General features: G+C 41.7%; 1 protein-coding gene across 3 annotated transcripts; it reads left to right on the top strand.

Moving 5' to 3' along the window:
- Positions 1-1,148: 1,148 nt before the first annotated feature.
- On the top strand, positions 1,149-11,016 carry sp3b (Sp3b transcription factor). Of its 3 annotated transcripts, none has more exons than XM_053638635.1 (6): positions 1,149-1,443; positions 1,805-1,908; positions 4,044-5,214; positions 6,891-7,080; positions 7,377-7,573; positions 8,509-11,016. In XM_053638635.1, exons 1-6 carry the CDS (start codon positions 1,437-1,439, stop codon positions 8,784-8,786), a joined length of 1,947 nt encoding a protein of 648 aa, XP_053494610.1. In that variant the 5' UTR covers positions 1,149-1,436; the 3' UTR covers positions 8,787-11,016. The 3 variants fall into 3 exon arrangements, with proteins under 3 accessions (XP_053494610.1, XP_053494609.1, XP_053494611.1); XM_053638634.1 differs by having other exon boundaries at positions 4,041-5,214; XM_053638636.1 differs by having other exon boundaries at positions 1,150-1,482; positions 4,041-5,214.
- The last annotated feature ends 747 nt before the right edge of the window (positions 11,017-11,763 follow it).

Genomic DNA, 11,763 nt, shown 5'->3' with positions numbered 1-11,763 from the left:
TCAGAAAACAGGGAAGTAGTTTTGCCAACTGTTTCAGTGAAAAAATTATTAGTATTGTTTATTTGAACTAATCAATAATAGTAATTGTAGTAGTATACAAAAATACACTATGACCATAAGTATGTGGACACCTGACTATCACACCCATATGTGGTTCTTCCCCAAACTGTTACCCCAAAGTTGAAATACACAATTGTCTAGAATGTCTCTGTGTGCTGTAGCTTTACAATTTCTCTTCACTGGAACTAAGACGGGCAAAACTGTTCCAGCATGACAATGCCTCAGAGTGAGCTCCATGAAGACATGGTGTATTAAGGTTGGTGTGGAAGGACTCGAGTGTCCTGCACAGAGCCCTGACCCCCACTGAACACCTTTGGGATAAACTGGAACGCCGACTGAACCCCAGACCTCCTCACCAAACGCTCTTGTAGATGACTGAACACAAATCCCCACAGTCTAGTGGAGTTTATTATTACATACATTATAATAACAACATATAACAGAAAAGGGGGGATAAATCTGGAATGGGCTGTTCAATAAGTACTTGAGTGAGAGAGGGTCGGGTGTCCACATACTTTTGGCTATGTAGTTTTTATTTGCAAAATTAAGCCGCATAGAAATATAAATAGATAAAAAAGCTACTTCAGACAGTCTATAAGGTAGTTATTAAACCGTGGACACATCCGGGTCGTTGCAGCTGTTTCCACAAACTAGTTTGTTTACCCAAGTGAGTAAACTGACACCTTTTGGTGCCTACGGGTTTGTGTGGGTGTTTTCTAAATGGCTGTTATTGTGCACTACACAGAGGCAGCTTTTTGTTGATTTTAATCAGACAGGGATCCTGAAAACACTCCAGAGGCGAACTTTTTTAAAAAAAAAAACTTTTTACACACTGACGTCCCAAACCACATAAAAGTACGCCGCGGCGTGTTTAACGTAGCATTTAGAACAAAAATGAGAGGATTTTTTATCTTTTGAAGTTTTTATAAAGACTGGGAGATGTCGTTAAATCTATGAACCTTTCTGGCATTGGAAAGAATTCGCTCGTATTTTCTAAACTCGCCGAAAAGCACTATGCGTCCATCTATCTAACTATCTATCTAAGAGAACAACAAACAGGAAACGCTCTTGGCGTAAATTTGACTGACAGGTGCGTCCAACCAATCAGAGCTGGAGGAGTCGAATCGCGCAGCCAATCGTTTCAAAACAAGAGGGGGGGAGATACTGGGCAGGACTTCCGCTATGTGAAGCGACTTCCACGGTCCAAGCTCAGAAGCCCCACCTTTTGCGTTTCCCGCACCGTCAATCAAAATAGAAAAAAACAGAAAAGAAAAAAATCGACCCGAATCTCCGATCTCAGCCCGCCTTTGATTAAAACAATCATGTCTGGAGTTTAAATGAACAGATAACCTTGCTATCTTTTAGACTTTCGCGCTATGACTGGTACGTAACACTTAAACCGATCGAAGCACAGCACCGCCGGTGAGTTTGGAGCAACGTTTAGCAAAGCTAGCTTAGCCAAAGTCTTTAATCTTTTCCCCACTCAGCAGCGATGCTAGCACTTAGCTAAGCTAGTTAGTTAGCCTGACTTTAACAAAAGTAAAACACTTCATTCGAGCGGGGAAAAAAGTGGTCGAGTGGTGATGAGGAGAAAAGCCGCGGATTTAGTCGGATGTCTGTTGTAGTTGGAGAACTAAAGTGCATCTTATTCCTATTAGTTAGCGTGGAAGTCGCTGAGAAATTACATTTCGCTGTGTTTGTTGTTTTTTCTCTCTCTATCTCTCTCTCTCTCTTTTCCCTGCAGCCCCAGAACAGGCAGTGAAGCAGCAGGAAATGGCTGCCCTGGACGCGGACGGCAGTCAGAGCGACTTTCTGCAGCCCGCCGCAGGAGCCTCCGCCTCGGACCAGGTATTTCTCCTGGGCTTCGGTGCTCGTCTTCTGCGCTTTAATCAACCGCTGAGGGGGGGAAATATAAGCGCTCGGGGAGCCGAAAGTCAAAACCGCTTCCCGTGAGCCTTCGGTCTGTACGGCCACCCACTTTCTTAGGCTTTATAAACCCGCCCATTGTGGGTCGGACAGCCTCAACACACCGGCGCTTTAAACCCGCGTTCACCTGCACTGCACGGGCCGCTGGGTCAAACCCTCTCCACCCCCAATCACACCCCCCAACTCTCTCTCTCTCTCTCTCTCACACAAACACACACTCTCAGCCTGTCTTCCCTAACTCTGTCTGTCTCTATCTTTCTCACTGTCTGCCTCTCTTTTTCTCTCTGTTTGTCCCTCTCTCACTCTTTTAGTCTTCTCTCTCACTCTTTTAGTCTATCTCTCTGTCTGTCTCTGTGTCTATCTCTTTCCCTGTCTGTGTGTCTTTCTTTGTCTCTCACTCTCTCTATCCCTCTCTCTGTCTTTTTCTGTCGCTCTGTGCGCTCTGTCTCTCTCTCTCTCTCTCTCTCTCTCTCTCTATCAATCACTCTCTCACACACACACACACACACACACACACTAAAGCCAAACAAAATCCCCCCCAAAACTTTTTTTTTTCTTACTGATTTTCTGAGCATGATCAGTCTCTGATATCAGAAAGCATGTTCCAGTGTTTCCAGATCCTTTAATCTTATTCATGAGCAAACGTACTGGAGCACACTGGAACACAATGGGGGCGATATTGTGAAAATTTGATGTTGCAATGCTTACACAATCCTGATCGCAATATTATGTTTAGCTGTTACAGCAAGAAGACACTTCAATATTTACACAAAATTCGATTTTTATCATATTTCTATTTTTGATATTATGGCCATATCATCACTGAAAAGTTAGGAATTCTTTAGCCAGTAATTTATTTGATCTGATTCATGCTAGTCATGAGCAGACACATTAGAACATACTAGAAGACAGGGAGCAGGTGTTGTTATGAAAACTATGATATTGCAGTATTTTAGTTTTGCTATTAAAGCACTAAGAAAACTTTGTACACAATGTTAAAGTATTTAGCAAAATAAAAGAGGAAGAAACAAACAGGAGAACTGACACCTGTCGAGTCTCATAATACTCGGAGAAGTGAATCAGGATTGTTGTTATTATATTGTGATATTGTACTTGACAACAGTTTTTCTCAAGTAATTTATCCAAGTATACAGAATATTAAATGATCCTAAATCATATTCATGGGCAGACACACTAGAACATACAAGGATGGGTGATATTATGAAAATATGATATTTCAGTGTTTATTTAGCTATTAAAACATCAAGAAAACGGTGCGAGCATGTGATAAGTGTTTACATTTATGAAAATCAAATATTTCGAAATCCAAAGTATTCAACAAGATAAAATAGGGAAAAAGCACGAAGAACACTCTTGTATTGCATTCATTGCTTATCTTCTCTTTTTATTTGTTGGTCTAAATATTCCCTGAGAAATGCGTGATGTTAATATATTGCAATAATAAAAAAAAGTATATATTGTCACCTTTTGCAGCCATAACAAGCAATGCAAAATATTAACAAGTAATTTATCTCTATGTAAAGATAAAATCAAATTTCACAGTTGTTAACTAAAATAATATTTGGATGAGATTTTTAGGCATTAGCCATTAGTGTTAAAACAAACTCATGACTAATTTACAATTCTACAACCTAGACTTTACCTAAACAAATCCAGATAGAGTAGGACATACATGTATAATGCGCACACACACACAGACACACATGCACAGGTCATTGTACTGTTGGGGATAATTTGAACCTTTGTGCCTGTGGGTCTTTGAACACTTGCAGCTGTTGTGAACGGATGTTTGCATAAGCGACTGCATGTAACGTAAATGTGTTCACTAGGGGGCAGTGTCACGTTCACCAAACCAGAACTAAAGTGTTTTTTTTTTTGTTTTTTGCAGTCCAGTTCCAGGAATTTCTTACACAGTGTGTCATATAATTGCTCATAGTTATGCACCTCCATTTTGTGTTTGCATTTAGGTTGTGATTATTAAGGAACAATGTAGTCTTAATGATTGCATTACTCATTTTACTTCTCTTCCAAAGCAGACGACGGAACTCGCGTCCATCCAGCTCACCGGCTCGTCTGACCGCTGGGAGGTTCTCACCCCGGTTTCCACCGGTAAAGAGGACTCTGGTGTAGTACACTTACCCAGTGGGGGGATTGTGGGCACCAACGGGCAGTATGTAGTGCCACTGCAAACTGTACCGGGGCAGAGCCAGCCTGTTTTTGTCACTGCCGGGACAGACGGTTCCAGCGCCAACGGTATCCAGTACCAGGTCATTCCGCAGCTCCAGAGTGCGGACGCGGCATCGCTAGGTTACACTACATCTACAACCGATGTCGCGACTCTTGGTACAGACATTGCCATACTGCCTGATGGAACGCAGGGCATCTCCACGGCAACTAGCACCACTGACCTGCAGGGTTTGCTGGCGCACACTGGACACATGCAGCAGATCCCGAGCGTCTCGTTGGCAGGAAGCGGGTTCGCTGGGCAGGGCCAGGTGGTGGCTAACGTGCCAGTCGGTTTGCCCGGGAACATCACGTTTGTGCCGATTAATAGCCTGAGCAACGCCGACTTGGAGTCCCTGGGCCTGGCCGGAGCTCAGACCATCGCTACGGGAGTCACAGCTGACGGTCAGCTCGTCATGACAGGCGACAACACGGTCCAGAGCACACTGGATAAAACCAACAACGCCAACAGCAACAACACCTTCGTTCCGCCGACATCGACCTCCTCCTCCTCCGCCACCACATCGCTGCCCGAGACGATAGACGGCACAGGGGTTCTGACCCAAGCCACGGCTGTTTCGGCTGGCCAACAAGATCCGTCCTTCATCCATCAGAACCATGTGCCTGCTACCACAGAGTCCGTGGTGCAGCTAGTGCCCACGCAGGCGGCAGAAGGTGCGGCGCAGACGCTACAAAGTGTGCAGCTGCTCAACACAGGCACTTTCTTAATCCAGGCGCAGACCGTGTCGCCGACTGGCCAGATCCAGTGGCAGACTTTCCAGGTGCAGGGTGTGCAGAACCTACAGAACCTGCAGCTTTCCGGCGCCGGTGGAATGGCGTCGCCACAGATCACCATCGCCCCTGTGCAGACGCTGGCGCTCGGGCAGCCTGGTACCAGCGTGACCGCCGGACACATCCCCAACCTGCAGACGGTCACGGTCAACTCCATCTCGCAGGCAGAGCACACCATAGAGAGTCCCTCAGGTACACACACACACACACACACACACACACACACACACTGCATTGATTTATTAAATTTTTTTGCATGTTAGATTTCAATCCTTCCATGTATAGTATTCAAACTTACAGACAGGCAATTTAATGCTGTTTTTTTTTTTTAAATATATAAAATGTAACTCAACTCCACTTGAGAACATTGCAGTACAATCATGCTGATTTTTTTTTTTTTGGATTAACAGATTAATCCCAGATTAAGTTAACAAACCTTTTAAAATGACCTGTACCAAGCAACAGTCCTTAATTACAAGAATGCCAAGACTATTCCACTATACCAGTAGCTCTCAACCCCGGGGGCACGGAGAGATCGTAAGGGGCACAAATTGTTTTCAAGAAAGAAAAAAAAAACACAGACAGGGCATCATTTGTGTACTCAGTGTATTTTGTTGCTTTTCAAACAGAATGTGCATAGATGCATAACCCCGCGTTCCCTCTCTCTCTGTATTTTCTTTTTGCTGGGGAGAGGCGGAGCTTAGCCTGCCTTTTATCTAGCTGTCAGTGCAGACCAGTGTTGCCAATTTAGCCACTTTTCTTTGCAAAAAAAAAAGCACCTGGCGACAAATCTAACGACTTTTTGGACAAACCTTAGCAACTTTCCAAATGTCAGCAGTACTGTCCTGCAAGCACGAGGTCTTTCTTTCCCACTGCACTCTCACCTCTCTCTGCGTTTGCTCTGTTCAGGGAGAGTCTGAGAGCCGTGGATTTAACAATGTCATGGATAACGAGACGCACACCTTCGTCCCAATTTACATCATTCATATGCGAATGTTTTTAGAATGTAAGATGAATGGAATGCAACATGTTTTACATGTGAAATAGTCCACGTTATTACAGCCTAGTTCTCTTATTCAAAGTAGTTATAGTGTTCAGAAACATTTTATAACATTCATGTTCCATACCTGTCCGTTATATAGTTTTATAAAAGTTATTAAAGTTATTTTTTTAAAATCATATAAGAGATGAAAAGTAATTTAAAAAAGTACAAAATCACAAAAGAAAAAAAAAACTATCAAAACAGATTATAGATTAGGTTATATGTAGATAGATTTTATATAGAATGTAATATAATCATTATACCTAGTGTCCTCCAATGGGGAGGGGGGGTGTGCCACATGATGGGGGGCGGTTTAGTTACAAAATGTTGAGAACCTCTGCTCTATATTGTTAAATAATTTTTTTCCCACAATTTTGATAATCAGCTTTAAATGTTTGTTCATAGACACATAGAATTTCTTAAAGTGTTTTTACACTCATCGTATTCCTACACATGGATAATCTATGAGAGATTTTTTAAAATGTCATTTTATATGACGTGGTTTTAAGTAATCTAAAAAGAAGTATGTAAAGAATCTGGATCTTATTTATTTATTTAAAAATGACTTAAATTACAATTACAAGTGACAGTAATCCTCCTTAAAGACTTACCCAGCCAAATAATCTGCTTGTCCTGGGCAACCAAGCTACTGATTTAATATTAATATCAATATTGCCTAATTGATTGATTAAAATTTCTAGATTGTGTACGTGTCCAGATTCTCACCTTCTCTGATAGACGAACTTGCTAACTTTTTTTCCCAAACACATAGTTCGTATGTTTTCGTTGCACACTTATTGATACTCGAATCTCCTTTATTCCCCAGACATTCATATCAAGGAGGAACCAGACCCGGACGGTTGGCCACTGAGCGGAGACTCTACCCTGAACACCAGCGACCTGTCACACCTCCGCGTACGGATGCTAGATGAGGAGACGGAGGGGATGGGACAGGAGGGGAAGAGGCTCCGGAGAGTAGCTTGTACCTGCCCTAACTGCAAGGAGGCAGGGGGAAGGTAAGATATATATACACACACATATACACACACATACACGTACACAAACAGCTAGTGAGAAGCCTCATGATTCAGCAGTTATGAAATGATTCATTCTTTAGTTTTTTTCAGATTTGATTATCATAAATGCTATTTGAAGTGTTCATTAACTGTATTTACACATTAAAGGTCAAAAAAATTAATATTCATTAGATTCTTAAAACTATGAAGTATTTCCTCCAGTAATGATGTTTTGTTTGAAAAAAACCCCAAAAAACACAGATGCTACATTGGTGTGTGTGTGTGTGTGTGTGTAGAGGCTCGGGCATGGGCAAGAAGAAGCAGCACATCTGCCACATCCCCGGCTGTGGGAAGGTGTACGGTAAAACGTCTCACCTGCGCGCTCATCTGCGCTGGCACTCGGGCGAGAGGCCCTTCATCTGCTCCTGGAGTTACTGCGGCAAGAGATTCACACGCAGCGACGAACTTCAGCGCCACCGCAGGACACACACAGGTACTGCACCGTGCGCACATCACATTATAGCTAACCTGCACACTATACAACCTTCAAATCCCTGCGTATCCATTCATAGTGAGATTAATTATTATTTTTATATTATTTTAACATGCTCAATGTTAAAATGATTCACCACAAGCAACCATAATATAAATATAAACTCTATTCACACTAATTGTTTGTTTTAAATATTTTATTGACTGAACCTAAGCCCCGTCTTCTTTTTCTCAGCCACCCATTTGCCATTAGATCAGTAAAGCTTTCCAGTAAAGTCTAACCTTTAATAAGGCTTAATTATCTTTTATACCACAGCACTATTGGATTCTCAATTCTGATTGGTCAGCTCTGACGGTAGTGCTGCCTGTAATTCAAATGAATGGTTCTAATAAGTTATCGTTTCCATAGTAATAGCTCTTTTTTTCTATCATTTAACAAAGAAAACTGTATAATTGTTGATACGGTGAATTGTTCTGTAGGGAGAAGTTTTTTTTAAATATTCATGGAAGGAGTCTCCAGTGTCAGCGCTTAGTAACAGTACGTTTTCAAAACATTAAATGTATAGATAAACGGATAAAATGTGTGATGTGATGTCAGTAATAAATTAAAAATGTATTGCTGTGATATAAGAGGAATAAAACACTTCAGGACATGTTAGCAGGTTACATTACCACCACCGCCCCCCCCCCCCCCCCCAAAACGTTGATTCTTAACAGCATGCCCCCGCATGTTATTTCTTACATAACTTGTGCTAAAAGATGTTTTTATTCTTCTTGATAGACTTTCAGAAGCTTGACCTCTGTAGCAGCAATAACTAAGCGTGGGTGGGGCTTGGGATTGATTCATCAACTGCATGAGCTTGTGCTTCGTCAGATAAGAAAAGTTTTATATGCAGTTTGTACGTGTCGTTGATCCGCCTTTTGTTTTGCCCACAGGAGAGAAGAAGTTTGTGTGTCCACAGTGCTCTAAGCGCTTTATGCGCAGCGACCATTTGGCCAAACACATTAAAACTCACCTGAACAAAAAAGGGCTAAACTCAGCCCCCACGGCAGGGCAGACGGAGGCCTCTGCCCATCCGGACAGCATCATCACCGGGGGCGGGGCCACGCTCATCCTGACCAATCTGCCCCAGGCTGGCACCCAAGACATCCTCTCAAACTCTGACCTCCCGCTTCAGCTGGTCACTGTATCTGCCAATGAGGCCATGGAGTGACCTATTAAAAAAAAAAACGCCCACTTTCACAGCTGGCTTTTCACTATCGATTTTTATATATATGATAAATATAAATATATATATATATATATATATGAATATATATTTTAAAAAATGAATTATCAATTTATGCTCTGTAGCATTCTTTTTTTGTACAAACAGGGGGAAGGGGGAGGGGGAAGGGTAGGGACATTAAATGTGGTTTGGGTCTACACACACACACATGCATATACAGTGTATATGAATACACACTAACACAGAAATGCCTTATTTTGTATCATATCATACTCTAGTATATGATGCTGGACTTGCATGGGTTTGTACTTTCTTCTGATCAAATTGTTCATGGGGATGATGATGATTTGACTGTGTGCATGAAAGATATGGTACAGGGAGGTGTGTGTGTATGAGCGAAAGAGAGAGTGATGTGTGAATTTGGCAGCGGGAGAGGGAAGCGACATCCTCAGAGGGAAGAGATACTCACGATCTGTCCATCTTCCTCTTCAATCCGTCTCTCTCTCTCTCTCTCGGCTGGCCTCGGTCCAAATGTGTCTTCACTCTTTCATTATGTTTTATTTCAAGTATTGCTTCTCTCACACCCTCTGTATCGTGATTGGTGGATTTGTTTATTTTATTTTATTTTATTTTTTTTTTATTCTATCATCCATATGCAACTTGGATGAAAACGTCAGTCATGTTGTTCTTTTTTTTTTAAATTGTTTTTCTTCTCTATATTCATGATGTGTTCTCTGGTTTTACTCTTTTTGCACCCCCCCCCCCCCCCCCAAGTCCCCCAGTCCCCAAGGTTGTTTATAGCCACCATTTATTTTAGTGTATAACTGATTCTGTTGTATCATGGACTTAATTACTTTTTACATGTGTAAAATTTTTATGTTACTTTTATACTTTTATTTTTTTTTCCCAAATGGAACACAATTAAAGTCAGAAATCTTCCTATAACTTTGATACTTAATGTTTATTGATTACTATAGGTGACCTGTCGTGTGTGTGTGTGTGATTTTTAAGCTTAATGAATTGAATGCTTCAACAAAGCCAGTGGATTGTTTTAGAAAACCATTATTTTGCAACAACATTCATTTATGTTCTAAAGAATAAAAAAAACTTTGGGGAGTGCTGTTATTAGAAACTATTCAATGACAGGGTGATGTGATGAAGCGGAGTAACTGTTCCCACTCAGTTTGCCAATGCTAACATTTTCTATTTATTAGAGAACAGCATGTTGTAAGTTTGATCCATTTATAGTTAGGCATGAATGTTGTGGAACATACATGATACAAGTTCCTGTTATTGCTTACGTTACAGCAGCTGTTACATAAACAGTTGTTCTCTCACCAGACTCTTTTCTCTTTTTCATCTTTTTTTTTTTTTTTTTTTATTCTTGAAGTGACAAAAAAAAATGCACATTGTCATGTTTCTTGTTCCCTGCTGAAAATAACAATAGAAACCTTCACAGAATTTGTATGGGTTTAATGGCTGTAGTGGAAATTTGTATGAATGTAAACTGCAATGGTCCCTACTGGTAATTTGATGCCTTCTATTGTTGGCATGCTATGTCTAGTGGATACCATTTAAGGACCAATAATGGTAATGGTTTTAATGGTTACCTGGTGGTTTGTAATGGTATTTGTAGTTGAAACTATTAGAATGTCAGTGATGGTTTCTATTGATTTTTTTTTTTTTTTTTTTTTTTTTTTGATTGGTCATCGGGAAGAATTGTGTTCAGCGAATGGTCATTGGGAACAATTGTGATCAGCAATTGGTCATTGGGAACAACGGTGATCAGTGAATGGTCATCGGGAACAATTGTGTTCAGCGAATGGTCATTGGGAACAATTGTGATCAGCAATTGGTCATTGGGATCAATGGTGATTGTGATTGGTCATTGGGACCATGAAGATCAGTGATTGGTCATTGGGAACAATTGTGATCCGTGATTGGTCATTGGGAACAACGGTGATCAGTGAATGGTCATTGGGAACAACGGCGATCAGCGATTGGTCATTGGGAAAAGTGGTGATCTGTGATTGGTCATTGGGAACAACGGTGATCAGTGAATGGTCATTGGGAACAACTGCGATCAGCGATTGGTCATTGGGAAAAGTGGTGATCTGTGATTGGTCATTGGGAACAACGGTGATCAGCGAATGGTCATTGGGATCAATGGTGATCTGTGATTGGTCATTGGGACCATGAAGATCAGTAATTGGTTATTGGGAACAATTGTGATCCGTGATTGGTCATTGGGACCATGGTGTTCAGCGAATGGTCATTGGGACCATGGTGATCAGCGATTGGACTTTGGGAACAATGGTGATCAGCGATTGGACATTGGGAACAATGGTGATCAGCGATTGGTCATTGGGAAAAGTGGTGATCAGTGATTGGTCATTGGGAACAACGTTGATCAGCGATTGGTCATTGGGAACAATGGTGATCAGCGATTGGTCATTGGGAACAATGGTGATCAGCGATTGGTCATTGGGAACAACGGTCATCAGCGATTGGTCATTGGGAAAAGTGGTGATCAGTGATTGGTCATTGGGAACAACGGTGATCAGCGATTGGTCATTGGGAACAACGGTGATCAGCGATTGGTCATTGGGAACAACGGTGATCAGCGATTGGTCATTGGGAACAACGGTGATCAGCGATTGGTCATTGGGGAACAACGGTGATCAGCGATTGATCATTGAGAACAGTGGTGATCAGCGATTGGTCATTGGGAGCAATGGTGATCAGCGATTGGTTGCAAGCGCGAAACAGTCAGGCATTAGACACTGCTGGTGAGTCGAGCAAAACCTGCTCTCTCAACTCGTATATCAGCTGCTGTGATGTGAGCTGGAGAGTCACGCTGCATTCAGGATCGTCACTAACATCTGCTCAAAAAAATCACTAGATTTGTCGCTAAGCTCTTTTTTGAATTACAGTTGATAAAGGCTCCTAAAAAGTCACCAAA

This window comes from Ictalurus furcatus, chromosome 12 (assembly GCF_023375685.1).
Source record: "Ictalurus furcatus strain D&B chromosome 12, Billie_1.0, whole genome shotgun sequence".
In the NCBI taxonomy this organism is placed as follows: Eukaryota; Metazoa; Chordata; class Actinopteri; order Siluriformes; family Ictaluridae; genus Ictalurus; species Ictalurus furcatus.
Note: the sequence above shows the minus strand (reverse complement) of the source record. Positions and strands in the feature narration are given on the sequence as shown.

Coding starts and splice junctions, on each gene's coding strand:
- sp3b (XM_053638634.1), top strand. Junction 1,909..4,040: donor GAGCCTCCGCCTCGGACCAG/GTATTTCTCCTG, acceptor TCTCTTCCAAAG/CAGACGACGGAACTCGCGTC. Junction 7,081..7,376: donor TGCAAGGAGGCAGGGGGAAG/GTAAGATATATA, acceptor GTGTGTGTGTAG/AGGCTCGGGCATGGGCAAGA.